The sequence below is a fragment of the Armigeres subalbatus genome, chromosome 2, assembly GCF_024139115.2.
Source record: "Armigeres subalbatus isolate Guangzhou_Male chromosome 2, GZ_Asu_2, whole genome shotgun sequence".
NCBI classification, from domain to species: domain Eukaryota; kingdom Metazoa; phylum Arthropoda; class Insecta; order Diptera; family Culicidae; genus Armigeres; species Armigeres subalbatus.
The window spans coordinates 190,162,370-190,177,735 of NC_085140.1; the positions used below are offsets into that span (position 1 = coordinate 190,162,370).

Below are 15,366 nucleotides of genomic sequence, written 5' to 3' on the forward strand. Positions count from 1 at the left end.
ATCTCAATCAACGAGCCCTCCCGTGCGAAGGAAATCGTCTGCGATTTTGAAGGAATGCATCACGCTTGAATTTTTCATGCTAAAACGCATCATTTCACTCATTTGCCAAAAAATCATTTTGGTTTAAAAACGCATTTGAAATCAATTTGGGATAATTTATTGCTTATACATGAAAGATTGTCTAATATATTGTCGCTGACAACTTAGTGTCGTATGAATAGCCACAAAGATGGAATCACAGTATGGGATCCATAGATCGGCTGCATAAGTCGCGAGGTGTCGTAGGATCATAGATTGGCTGCGTAAGTCGGAATAGAGGCGTACAGAATTTATCGGGTGCTTGTAACATGCGGGAGAAGCAATATCCAAGAGCTTGACGCTCTCTCACCAGGCCATCTGTAAGGGGTAAGCGCCGTTCGGCCGAATGCCATTTGGCTGAAGGCAACTAGTTGTTTGTTTGGCCGAAAGTCATTTCGCTGACAGGGTCATATTGCCGAATAGGTCATTTGACCGAATAGGTCATTCGGCTGAAAAGCCCTTTTGGTCGAATAGCCATTTTGCCGAAAAAGTTATATGGCTCAAAAGTTCATTTGGCCAAATAGCCGTTTGACCGAATAGGTTCTTTGGCCGAATAGGTCATTTGACCGAATAGGACATTTTGCCGAATAGCATATTTGTTCGAATAGGACATTTGGCCAAATAGGTCATTTGATGGAATAGATCATGTGATCGAAAAGGTCATTTGGCTGAAGAGGTCATTTGGCGGAATAAGACTTTGGCCGAATAGGCCATTCAGCCGAATAGAACATTTGGCCAATTTGGACATTTGGCCGAATAAGTTATTTGGCAAACAGATCATTAGGCTGAATAGGTCATTTGACCGAACATGTCATTGGCCAAATGTCCTATTCTGCCAAATATCCTCTTCGTCCAAATGTCCCGTTCAGCCAAATGTCCTATTCGGCCAATATACCTATTCGGCCAGAATACCTATTCGGCCTAATGGCTTTTCGGCCAAATGGTCATTTGACCGAACATGTCATTTGGCCAAATGTTCCTATTCGACCAGATAACTTATTCGACCAAGAGACCTTTTCGGCAAAATGGATATTCGGCCAAACGACCTCTTCAGGCGAATTTCTTTTTCGGCCAAATAACCTATTCGGATATATGACCTTTTCGTCCAACTTGTCTGTTCGACCAAATGGTATATTCGGCCAAACAACCTTATTTTCATTACAGCATTATTTTCGCGGGATTTGGTTTGGCATGCAGTCCAATAAAGGAAATAGCGATCCCGGAACGAAGTTAATAACACAAGCATGTATGGCAACACACAGATTTCTAAAATCAAATTTGGATGTCGTAATACCCGCCGATAAGGGAAATCGCACGGTTATAATGTGGACTAAGGGTTATGAACAGAAAATGCAAACATTATTCAGCGATGACGAAACATACACCCGTATCCGGCAGGACGTGACAAATAAATACCAGGTAACGAACAATAGCATCGTACAACGTCTACATGACCTGAAATTGATCGACCACCACACAGCCACCGCTCTAAAATGTACCACTGCTACTGCTCCTCGTATATACGGCCTTCCGAAAGCTCACAAACCAAGGCTTTCTATTCGACCAGTTGTCCCCGGTATGACCAGTCCCAGCTATGATTTGTCCAAGTATGTATGCAGATTTTTGCAAGCTTCTTTGGATAACAAATACAACATCATACAAACATTCCAAAACAGTTGGTACTATACGAAATAATACAAATATGGGATATGATCAGACCAAACACAGAAATCAATCTTGATTTATTTCTCGAGATTGTATCTTTTTGCAAGGATACTAGTTACTTCGTTTTCAGAACCCAATTTTACCGGCATATCGAAGGAACGGCCAAGGGCAACCCCTAATCACCTGTACTGGCTGATCTAATTTTGGAAATCCTACTAGATAAGGTAACTAGTCAAACTGATATCGTCAACCCCGTATTACGCAAATACGTAGATGATTTGATGTTACTCATACCAGCTGGTAAAATACAACAAGTTCTGGATACATTCAATTCATACCATCCCAACAACATACAATTTACGTATGAACAAGAGATAGAAGGAAGACTTCCATACCTAGACATGACTCTAGTTCGACAAATAGATGACTAGAAATGAGCTGTTGCAGATAATGTCCGAACATGGTTTTCCGGCAAAACTGACTAGACTGATACCAAAGACTAATTAAGACGGAACTGTAAGGCTCATGCGAGGGACCAGTTCAACTACTGCATTTGGGCCCTCGGTACCCAAGTTTGACGTTTCCGTGAAGACCCAGTGCAGAGAATTTTTATCTGGCTTGCGACTAAATAGAGTCACACTTTTGATTTTGTTTTGTTTAGCAATGCAATGCAAAATGCAATTGCAAAATTATTTCATTATTTTATTTTCTTATTTTTCAGAATTGGCATCGCTCGAGAAAGAGTAGATATCCTCGATTCAATGACAAGTAGTACTCATGGAGCGCTTCTAGCATTCTCCATATTTTCCATGTGAAGCCATCGGTGAAAATTTTCCCTGGATTTTCTTGTCTTTGCCGTCATGAAACAATGTATAGTGATGTCTCTTCGAACTGTAACCGGCGTGGGTTTAACATTCCAAACAATTACACTTTTTTACTCGTGTACGGGGTGGCAGAGGGTAGAGAACGAGGGTAGTCTCGCTGGACTTCACAGGAGCCCATTCTGGCCATGTTTGGCTATGGCTTGGGGGCTCATCGGCCACCAACTCCAAAGCTAGTCACCACCCAGGAATTCGTACTCATACTTTCCTTAATCTGATATCTGGAAATGTCTGGAGAGGCAGAATGGAGTTCTTCAAATTCTACTAGGGAAATATCAACCAGTGTTAATTAGCTAGTTCGATGTGTATTGCGAACTACATGTTCTCTTCGATTGTTTTGTCCTCAGTGCTGTTGAACAAAGAGAAATACCTATGGTATAGTAGTAGTAAAAAAGATGTTTGTAAAAAGATTTTTTTGATATCTAATTTTATTCATGTGGATATCCAAATCAAATATTGTATTATGTCGCTTTTCGGTCAGGCAAGCACCAGTCAAACTACGACCAGAGGGTTTTTGGACAACTGGTACAAAGTGTGGGATTGTTTGGAGCCCGTATTTGAAGGCGCTGCTCCGATCACGCTCAAATGGAACGGTGGTGGCAAACGGCCTCACGTGTCAGCAGCATTGCAACTCAATCATACAGGAGCTTGAGAATAAATCTTTTTAAGGTCACTCCTGACGGAATCCAATTTTCAAAGTACTCGCGTTTTCAAGGGCACACCATTCGATACGGAAGCAACGCACAACTGTCATTTTTATTTTTTCACGACGCAGCAAACCTGAAAAAATAAAAATGACAGTTATGCGTTGCTTCCGTATCGAATGGTGTGCTCTTGAAAACGCGAGTACTTTGAAAATTGGATTCCGTTAGGAGTGACCTTAAGAACTGCAAATTGAAGATCAGGCCAATTCCAAAAGCTGAACGATTTATCAGAGCAGCACCATAGGCTACATTGTCCGTTTCACCTGCATCTCAATCGCAATCATTATACGACACCTCAAAGTAGAACGGGTTTACCTGGGAGTGCAACCAATACGTTTGGACAGTCTACGGCACCGGCTGTTGGATTACCCCAAATGTTTGTTAAACCGTGTGGAAATACGCCCACAATTACGATTGGACAAACCAAAGTACTTCAGGAGGACTAATGACCAACAATCCGGCACTTGTATTATTAATAACCGATTTTATCTGTCAAATGGCAGCTTCGGCTACATTTTTCCAATGTTTTGATCTACATAACATTTGGAAGGTCGCCGTAGCAACACATGTACTAGTTACTCAGCTCTGTACTTGCACCAAGGCATAGAGCATGATGCGGTTGTTCATTTTTCTATTCTGGTGCTCCATGAGCACTAAAAAAGTGGGCTCTTGTATGGGACATGAACGTCTTAAGGTCACTCCTGACGGAATCCAAGTTTCAAAGTGCTCGCGTTTTCGGGGGCACACCACTCGATTCAGAAGCAACGCACAACTGTCATTTTTATTATTTCACGCATGCTGCGACACAGCAAAGCTAAATCAACAAAAATGACAGTTGTGCGCCGCCTCTGAATCGAGTGGTGTGCCCCCGAAAACGCGAGCACTTTGGAACTTGGATTCCGTCAGGAGTGACCTTAATTGGACTTTGCTGATACGTGCAACGCTGGATGGCTCAAAATCAAGTATTCGGATTGCAGACGAAGTGTCAACCTCGTTTGTGACCTTAGACGGATTGAAGCAGGGTGATACATTTTCGAATTTATTGTTCAACATTGCACTCGAAGGCGCTATTAGGAGATCTGGCGTACAGAGGAACGACACTATCATCACACGGTCGCATATGCTCTTGGGTTTTGCGGACGTCATCGACCTCATTGGAATCGATCGCAGAGTAGTAGTGGAGGCTTTTGTCCCACTGAAGGGGGAGACGGCGAGGATAGGCTTAACCATTAGCTCTACCAAGACACAGTACATGGTGGCAGGTAGAGATAGGGGAAGACCTAGTGGTATTGGTGTAGAGGTAGTACTTGATGGGGATGTGTTTGAAGTTGCTGAAGAATTTGTTTACCTTGGAACGCTTGTGACATGTGCAAAGACGTTTCCCGTGAAGTGAAAAGACGTATTGCTGCTGCGAATAAGGCCTTTTACGGATTAGGTAACCAGCTTGTGTCTCGCAATATGCAGACGGAAACGAAATTTGCTCTATACAAAACTCTGATTCTACCAGTGGCCCTTTATGGACATGAAGCATGGACATTGAAAAAGGTGGACCGGAGAGCTTTCGGGGTTTTTGAGCGAAAAGTGCTGCGTACAATACTCGGAGGGAAACTAGAAAATGGTGTGTGGCGCAGACGCATGAATCATGAGCTGTATGAAGTATACAAAGAAGAAAATATTGTGAATCGTATAAAATACGGCAGACTTCAGTGGGCTGGTCACTTAGTGCGAATGTCGGAAGAATGAATAGCGAAAACAATATTCAACAAAGAACCAGATGGGGGCCGGCGACTTCGTGGAAGACCACGAACACGCTGGCTGCACGCGGTGGAATCGGACCTGGGGACCCTGAACGTTCGTGGAAAGACAACTCCTTATTTTCAATTCAAATTTCATAAATTTCAAGCGACCAAAACGGTATGATTCAGCATACAGTTGGTACGAAGTTGGCTGTTTTGATAGCTCATAAAGATTGACTACATTTAGATAATGCTAGCTTTATGAAACCGGCTTTGCTCGGAACTGCCAGTTTGGTTTTCAGTTTTGTTTCACAATCAGAAAAAGATAAAACCAATTGGAAAAAAACCCAGATTAATCCACCTAGCGGTGATGATGCCTTTCTCGTGCTGTAAAAAAAAGTATTTGGGCGAAATTTTGGAATGCATTCGACGCAGAATCTTGTCTCATTATTTCCTATTGAAAATTGGCCGGATCGGACGATGGACTCAGAAGTAATGCCCAAAATTTCGCCCAAATACTTGCGAGGAAATCGGACAAGGGGAAGTACAAAAAAAGTGAGCGAGACTTTTTGACGAGCTTTTAAATGAGAAAAAGTATTTTGGCCATAACTCCCAAAACCATAGTCCGATCCGGCCAATTTTCAATAGGAAACAATGGGGTAGAATACTGCGTCAAATGCAACCTGAAGAAATCGGTCAAAGGGAAGTACAAAAAAAGTGAGCGAGACTTTTTGCTCTTTTGGTGCGCACACACACACACACACACACACACACACACACACACACACACACACACACACACACACACACACACACACACACACACACACACACACACACACACACACACACACACACACACACACACACACACACACACACACACACACACACACACACACACACACATGGGGCAGCAGGGACTTTGTCCAAGGGCTTGACGACCCCTCCCCATGGCCACTGCGAGTTAGGGGGCCTGTCTAGGATGTGGTGGGGTTTGACAGTGGGCTCTGTTGATCCTCTATAAAAAGCTGCATGTGTCTGCAAGCAGGCCCTATCACAGCGACCGTGCGCCGCTCAAAGCACACAAGCCCAAGAGGAGTGCCAACCGGCACATCAGGATTCATACCAGTAAGATCCTGATTATGGTATACTGGTCACGGCAAACGACATTGGACGATTCTCGGTTTATGGATAGGACTAGGCGTATATGGGCTGACAGTCGAGCTATTCTGTTTCCTGAGTAAAAAAGAGTGACATCTTCTTGAAATGGCAAGCAGGCTAATGGTTCGTCTGCCTCCGTCCCGATAAACAACCTGGCAGGCCTCCGGTAACGCTCAAAACCTGTCACCTATACCGGTGGGTAGTAGGTTCAGATGCACCATTCCTGATTTACACCGATCCGGCTCTGAACACGGTGTTATAAGGCACCGGAGTCAACCCTTGCATGGACCTCACTGTTTACAAAGGCACCCATGGGATCATAAGAGGCGACTATCTACAACAGGTAGAGATAACGGCCCGGAGGGGACCCTTTAACATGGAAACAAATTCTACAAACAACGAAGGAGCAGGCGGGGCGAATGTTTTCGCAAAGAGTGGGAAGCTGCAGCGATCTCCAGTGATGTCGCAGGCAGCAGTAGCGAGTACCAGTAGTACGGCCAAGACTGCTGAGTACCAGGCAGGCCAACAGGAGCTAGGATCCGGGAATAGGGTGTCCACCCAAAAATCGGAAAGTAGTGCTACTCAGGAGGAGCTACAATTCGGGAGGTCCAACCTGATGGAGGTGCGGAAGCGAGTCAACGAGCTTTATGACTTCGTGAAGGACAAGCACAATGTTCACACGAAGATCAAGCTTTTAGTGACAAGCATTAAGTCCGCCGTAAAAGCAGCCGAACACGAACAGATCGCGCTGAAAAAGAAAGCCGAAGCAGCTGAAAAGGTGCTGAAAGATGCGGCGGAGCATACAGCAGTTGAGACACAGCATGCACCCAAAAGTCCCCGAACCACTCGCACGGAAAAACGAGGAAGGGATTCGCCTGGAGAGCAGGAAGGCACGAAAAAGCAACGGAACGTGCAAGACTTTGCCAGCGTTCTGAAGGAACGTGTCAAGGATGGTGAGTGGCAGACCGTGGAAAACCAGCGGGAGAAGAGGAAGCAGCAGAAGGAGAATGTGGAAAAGAGGAAGGAACAGAAGAAACAAGAAAAACGTCGTTCTCCTCGGGAGAGAGTTAAAGGTGATGCCCTGATCGTAGAAGCGAGCGATAAAACGTCGTACGCAGCGATCCTGAAGAAAGTGAGAGAGGACCCGGAGCTAAAAGACTTGGGTGAGAAAGTGGTGAGAACTAGGCGTACAACGAAGGAGGAGTTGCTGTTCGAGCTGAAGAAGGATCCCACGATCAAGAGCTCGGCCTTCCGGGAGCTCATTGCCAATTCATTGGGCAGTGACGGTAACGTAAGAGCTCTAACGCAGGAAGCAGTGGTCGAGTGCAGAGACCTGGACGAGATCACGACGGAAGACGAACTGAGGGATGCACTGGTCTCACAATGCAAGCTGGGGGAAGTGCAAATGACGGTTCGACTGAGGAGAGCGTACGGTGGCACACAAGTAGCAGCGATACGACTACCAGCAGAGGCTGCCAACCAAATGGTGGAGGCGGGCAAGGTAAAAGTAGGATGGTCGGTGTGCCCGTTGAGATTCGCCCCACGAGTCACCAAGCAGATGGAGCGATGCTTCAAATGCATGGCGTTTGGCCACCAGGCGCGAAACTGCAAAGGCCCGGATAGATCCGGTCTATGTAGGAAATGTGGTGAAGAAGGACACGTTGCTAGGGACTGCACGAAGCAACCAAGATGCCTGCTCTGCAAACCGGAGGACGGAAACGACCATACGACGGGTGGCTTCCAATGCCCTGCATACAAGAAGGCGATGGCGGGCCGGGATTAATGGAGATCATCCAGTTGAATCTCAATCATTGCGACACCGCACAGCAACTGTTGTGGCAGTCGACAACAGAAGCAATGTGTGACGTGGCAATTATTGCTGAACCGTATCGGATCCCTCCTGACAACGGCAACTGGGTGGCGGATTCATCGGGGATTGCAGCTATCCAAGTGATGGGCAAATTCCTATTCAAGAAGTGGTAGACAGCTCAAGCGAAGGTTTCGTTATCTCCAAAATCAACGGGATCTTCGTGTGTAGCTGCTACGCACCCCAAGATGGACTTTGGAGCAGTATAACCGGATGCTGAACTCACTCACGGAGAAGCTGATCGGCCGAAAACCGGTAATCATAGGAGGCGACTTCAACGCTTGGGCAGTGGAGTGGGGAAGCAGGCTGACTAACCCCAGAGGTTACAGTTTGCTGGAGTCGTTGGCAAAGCTGGACGTCAGGCTGTGCAACGAAGGTACCGTTAGTACATTTCGCAGAGATGGCAGGGAGTCCATCATCGACGTCACGTTCTGCAGTCCGTCGCTGGTGAGGAACATGAACTGGAGAGTTAGTGAGGACTATACACATAGTGATCATCAGGCGATCCGGTATTGTGTTGGAACACGAATGCAGACGGTACGGCGAGAGATTAGGAATAGCGGGCGAAAATGGAAGGCGAAGGACTTCGACAAAGATCTTTTATCGAAGCACTCCGAGCGGACAGCGGCGCTACAAATCTCGATGCAGACGAGCTGACAGAAACTCTTGCGAGGGCATGCGATGCGACGATGCCAAGGAGACTGGAGCCAAGGAAAAGCCGGCGGCTAAATTACTGGTGGAACGATACTCTTGCTAGCCTTCGTGCTGCGTGTCTCAGAGCCAGAAGACACTTTCAGAGAGCAAGGTCTGAAACAGTCAGAGAGGAGCGTAAGATAATCTTCCGTGAAGCTAGATCGGCCTTCAAACGGGAGATTAAAGTCAGCCAATCCAACTGCTTCAAGGAGTTGTGCCGAGAAGCTGACGCTGATCCTTGGGGCAACGCTTATCGGGTCGTAACAGCGAGGATCAGGGGTCCAGCGACGCCAGCGGAAATGTGTCCGGACAAGCTGAAGATCATCGTTGATGGTCTCTTCCCGCAGCATGATTCTACGATGTGGCCACCTACACCGTACGTAGATGAAGACGGAGTAACCATTGCAGGTATGCAAGTCTCCAACGACGAGCTGTCATCAGTGGCGAAAGGTCTGAAGATGAAGAAAGCTCCGGGTCCGGATGGAATTCCAAACGTGGCTCTAAAAACTGCGATACTGGCGTTTCCAGATTTGTTTAGGATGGTGCTGCAGAAATGCCTAGCAGATGGTAACTTTCCGGATAGGTGGAAGATCCAGAAACCAGTGCTGCTGCCGAAACCAGGGAAACCGCCGGGGAATCCAGCATCGTATAGGCCCATATGCCTGCTGGATACACTGGGGAAGCTTCTGGAAAGGATTATCCTTAATCGGCTGACGCAGTTCACTGAAAGCGAGACCGGCTTATCGGAAATGCAGTTCGGATTCCGAAAAGGCAGATCGACGGTGGACGCAATCAGGACGGTCATTGAAGTTTCAGAGAAAGCGGCCAAGAAGAAGAGGCGCGGCAATCGATTCTGCGCTGTAGTAACGATTGACGTCAAAAACGCTTTTAATAGTGCCAGCTGGAGGCTATCGCCGCAGCGCTGCACGGTATGCGGGTTCCTAACTACTTGTGTAGAATCATTGAAAGTTACTTCCAGAACCGGATCCTGGTTTACGAAACGAATTCGGGGCAGAAGTCGATTAGGTGTTCCGCAAGGTTCCATTCTAGGCCCGACGCTGTGGAACATTATGTATAACGGAGTTCTAAAACTGAAGTTGCCCAAAGGCGTGAAGATTTTCGGATTCGCGGATGATGTCGTTCTAACGATAACCGGAGAGTCGCTGGAAGAGGTAGAAATGCTGGTGGCGGAGACGACCGACGCAGTTGAAAACTGGATGAATGGAGTCAAACTGCAGCTTGCTCACCACAAAACAGAAGTGATGCTGGTTAGCAACTGCCGCGAGATCCAGCGGATCCAGCTTACCATAGGAGGGCACAACATACCGTCCGTGCGGGCTTTGAGGCATCTAGGAGTGATGATCGACGACCGGTTGAATTTCAACACCCATGTAGACTATTCCTGCGAAAAGGCATCTAAAATGGTCAGTGCGTTTGCAAGGATCATGCCGAACGTGGGTGGTCCTAAAAGCAGCAGTAGGCGTCTTCTGGCAGCAGTAGCATCCTCGATACTGAGGTACGGAGCTCCAGCCTGGGGAGCTGCGCTCAAGACGAAACGTAACCGCAGAAAGTTGAACAGCGTGTTTCGCCTAATGGCCGTTCGAGTCGCGAGTGCGTACCGAACCATTTCCTCGGAGGCAGTTTGCGTTATCGCAGGGATGATTCCAATCTGCATAACCCTAGCAGAGGATATCGAGTGTTACCAACGGAGAGATACCAGAAATGTGAGGAAGACGGTGAAACTGGACTCTATGGTGAAGTGGCAGCAGGAGTGGGACAATGCGGATAATGGAAGGTGGACCCACCGGCTCATCCCCAATGTGTCGACGTGGGTGTATAGGGAGCATGGAGAGGTGAACTTTTACCTCACACAGTTCCTTTCCGGACATGGCTGTTTCCGTCACTATCTGCATCGGTGTGGCCATGCGTCATCGCCATCCTGCCCGGCGTGTATCAACATAGAGGAGACTCCAGAACACGTGGTATTCGATTGCCCAAGGTTTGCGGAAGTACGTAGAGGAATGCCTGCCCTACGGGCGGACAACATCGCAGAGCGAATGTGTCGCGATGAGGGTACGTGGAATGCAGTAAGCAGAGTCGTGACGCAAATACTGTCAGAGCTGCAGCGTCAATGGAGAAGGGACCAGCAAATAAGCGTCGGTTTGGAGCGAAATCCAGCACAGTGAGCAGTGTTTGGTTTCGGGTCGTCGGGGCGCCAGCGAACCGGAAGTCTTCTGCCAACCGGAATCGTTGGACCGACCTCGGCACTTGAATTGCCAACCTGCTGAAGAAAGAAGAAAGAAGAAGGAAGTGCTTCGGGTATGTAGGGCACCGCCAGTGCGGACGTCATCCACCACCGGAACTGTCGGACCACCTCTGCAACCCGAAGACGAAGACGGCGCAATGCGCGAAAGCGTCCCCTGCGATAGCCGCCGGTAGTCGGGGCACCATCAGTGCGGAAGTTTCCTTCACCGGAACTGGTGGACCACCCTCGACGCCGGGGAAGTCAGGAGGATTCGAGTGAGGGAAGTTTGCGGTACGACCGCCGAGGGATCGAGACAACGTAGCAGTGGATCTCAGCAAGCCAGTCGGCGAACTAGCCTAAGCTAGGGGCCGGAATTTTAGAAGAAGTGCATGAGCACAGCCCCCCCCGAAGCAGTCGCAGCATCCCGTGGTCCCGGGGGGATCGAGGCAAGGAGGATAAGGGACCCGGTTTATCCAGGAGGCACATTTTAGCGGGTCGGGAGGGGCCCACCCCTGTCCGCCTTCGAGCATAGTGGGGAGGCCCAGGGTGTCTGTCCCGCAGATTTTTGTTGGCTTAAAACCCTTGCAAAAAAAAAAAAAAAAAACACACACACACACACACACACACACACACACACACACACACACACACACACACACACACACACACACACACACACACACACACACAGACATCACCTCAATTCGTCGAACTGAGTCGATTGGTATATAATACTATGGGTCTCCGAGCCTTCTATAAAAATTTGATTTTGGAGTGAACATATAGCCTTTACCGTATACTTAGTATACGAGAAAGGCAAAAATGGTATAATTTTCGATCCCATAGTCCGATATGGCCAATTTTCAAAAGGAAACAACGGAACAGGATTCTACGTCGAATGCAACTTGTTGTGAGCAAATCGGTTGAGGATAAGTGCCCGAAAAATGAGTGACACGCGATTTTTTCGTATGAATTTGTATTTTGGCCATAACTTTTGATCCCATAGTCCGATCTGGCCAGTTTCAAATAGGAAACAATGGGATAGGATTCTGCGTCGAATGCAACTTGTTGCTAGCAAATCGGTTGAGGATAAGTGCCCGAAAAATGAGTGACATTTTTTACGCGATTTTTTCGTATGAATTTGTATTTTGGCCATAACTCTCGATCCCATAGTCCGATCTGGCCAATTTCAAATAGGAAACAATGGGACAGGATTCTGCGTCGAATGCAACTTGTTGCTAGCAAATCGGTTGAGGATAAGTGCCCGAAAAATGAGTGACATTTTTTACGCGATTTTTTCGTATGAATTTGTATTTTGGTCATAACTTTTGATCCCATAGTTCGATCTGGCCAATTTCAAATAGGAAACAATGGGACAGGATTCTGCGTCGAATGCAACTTGTTGCGAGCAAATCGGTTGAGGATAAGTGCCCGAAAAATGAGTGACATTTTTACGCGATTTTTTTGTGTGAATCTGTATTTTGGCCATAACTCTCGATCCCATAGTCCGATATGGCCAATTTCAAATAGGAAACAATGGGACAGGATTCTGCGTCGAATGCAACTTGTTGCAAGCAAATCGGTTGAGGATAAGTGCCCGAAAAATGAGTTACATTTTTTGAGCAGTTTTGCGCACACACACACACACATACACACACACATACACACACACACACACACACACACACACACACACACACACACACACACACACACACACACACAGAGCAGCACGGACTTTGCCCACGGGCTTGACGCCCCCTCCCTATGGCCACTGCAAGTTAGGGGGTTTTTCTAGGATGTGGTGGGGTTTAACAGTGGGCTCTGCTGATCCTCTATAAAAAGCTGCATGCGTCCGCACGCGACCTCTCACCGCGACCGTGCGCCGCTCAAAGCACACAAGCCCAAGAGGAGTGCCAACTGGCACATCAGGATTCATACCACTAAGATCCTGATTATGGTATACTGGTCACAGCAAACGACATTGGACGATTCTCGGTTTATGGATAGGACTAGGCGTATATGGGCTGACAGTCGAGCTATTCTGTTTCCTGAGTAAAAAGAGTGACATCTTCTTGAAATGGCAAGCAGGCTAATGGTTCGTCTGCCTCCGTCCCGATAAACAACCTGGCAGGCCTCCGGTAACGCTCAAATCTGTCACCTATACCGGTGGGTAGTAGGTTCAGATGCACCATTCTGATTTACACCGATCCGGCTCTGAACACGGTGTTATAAGGCACCGGAGTCAACCCTTGCATGGACCTCACTGTTTACAAAGGCACCCATGGGATCATAAGAGGCGACTATCTACACCAGGTAGAGATAACCGCCTGGAGAGGGGATCCTTTTAACATGGCAACAATTTCTACAAACAACGAAGGAGCAGGCGGGGCGAATGTTTTCGCAAAGAGAGGGAGGCTGCAGCGATCTTCAGTGATGTCGCAGGTAGTGAGTACCAGCAGTATGGCCATGCCTGCTATGAACCAGGCCGGTCAACAGGAGCTAGAATTCAAGAATAGGGTATCCAAACCAAAATCGGAAAGTAGTGCTACTCAGGAGGAGCTACAACTTGGGAGGTCCAACCTGATGGAGGTGCGGAAGCGAGTCAACGAGCTTTATGACTTCGTGAAGGACAAGCACAATGTTCACACGAAGATCAAGCTTCTAGTGACAAGCATTAAGTCCGCCGTAAAAGCAGCCGAACACGAACAGATCGCGCTGAAAAAGAAAGCCGAAGCAGCTGAAAAGGTGCTGAAAGATGCGGCGGAGCATACAGCAGTTGAGACACAGCAGGCACCCAAAAGTCCCCGAACCACTCGCACGGAAAAACGAGGAAGGGATTCGCCTGGAGAGCAGGAAGACGCGGAAAAGCGACGGAACGTGCAAGACTTTGCCAGCGTTCTGAAGGAACGTGTCAAGGATGGTGAGTGGCAGACCGTGGAAAACCAGCGGGAGAAGAGGAAGCAGCAGAAGGAGAATGTGGAAAAGAGGAAGGAACAGAAGAAACAAGAAAAACGTCGTTCTCCTCGGGAGAGAGTTAAAGGTGATGCCCTGATCGTAGAAGCGAGCGATAAAACGTCGTACGCAGCGATCCTGAAGAAAGTGAGAGAGGACCCGGAGCTAAAAGACTTGGGTGAGAAAGTGGTGAGAACTAGGCGTACCCAGAAGGGGGAGTTACTGTTCGAGCTGAAGAAGGATCCCACGATCAAGAGCTCGGCCTTCCGGGAGCTCATTGCCAATTCATTGGGCAGTGACGGTAACGTAAGAGCTCTAACGCAGGAAGCAGTGGTCGAGTGCAGAGACCTGGACGAGATCACGACGGAAGACGAACTGAGGGATGCACTGGTCTCACAATGCAAGCTGGGGAAGTGCAAATGACGGTTCGACTGAGGAGAGCGTACGGTGGCACACAAGTAGCAGCGATACGACTACCAGCAGAGGCTGCCAACCAAATGGTGGAGGCGGGCAAGGTAAAAGTAGGATGGTCGGTGTGCCCGTTGAGATTCGCCCCACGAGTCACCAAGCAGATGGAGCGATGCTTCAAATGCATGGCGTTTGGCCACCAGGCGCGAAACTGCAAAGGCCCGGATAGATCCGGTCTATGTAGGAAATGTGGTGAAGAAGGACACGTTGCTAGGGACTGCACGAAGCAACCAAGATGCCTGCTCTGCAAACCGGAGGACGGAAACGACCATACGACGGGTGGCTTCCAATGCCCTGCATACAAGAAGGCGATGGCGGGCCGGGATTAATGGAGATCATCCAGTTGAATCTCAATCATTGCGACACCGCACAGCAACTGTTGTGGCAGTCGACAACAGAAGCAATGTGTGACGTGGCAATTATTGCTGAACCGTATCGGATCCCTCCTGACAACGGCAACTGGGTGGCGGATTCATCGGGGATTGCAGCTATCCAAGTGATGGGCAAATTCCCTATTCAAGAGGTGGTAGACAGCTCAAGCGAAGGTTTCGTTATCTCCAAAATCAACGGGATCTTCGTGTGTAGCTGCTACGCACCCCAAGATGGACTTTGGAGCAGTATAACCGGATGCTGAACTCACTCACGGAGAAGCTGATCGGCCGAAAACCGGTAATCATAGGAGGCGACTTCAACGCTTGGGCAGTGGAGTGGGGAAGCAGGCTGACTAACCCCAGAGGTTACAGTTTGCTGGAGTCGTTGGCAAAGCTGGACGTCAGGCTGTGCAACGAAGGTACCGTTAGTACATTTCGCAGAGATGGCAGGGAGTCCATCATCGACGTCACGTTCTGCAGTCCGTCGCTGGTGAGGAACATGAACTGGAGAGTTAGTGAGGACTATACACATAGTGATC

At 48.1% G+C, this 15,366-nt stretch overlaps 1 protein-coding gene across 1 annotated transcript; it reads left to right on the plus strand.

Annotated features, from left to right (window-relative positions):
• Positions 1–1,401: 1,401 nt before the first annotated feature.
• On the plus strand, positions 1,402–15,000 carry LOC134209445 (uncharacterized). The gene is made up of 3 exons (XM_062685431.1): positions 1,402–1,497; positions 6,914–7,360; positions 13,992–15,000. Exons 1-3 carry the CDS (start codon positions 1,402–1,404, stop codon positions 14,409–14,411), a joined length of 963 nt encoding a protein of 320 aa, XP_062541415.1. The 3' UTR covers positions 14,412–15,000.
• The last annotated feature ends 366 nt before the right edge of the window (positions 15,001–15,366 follow it).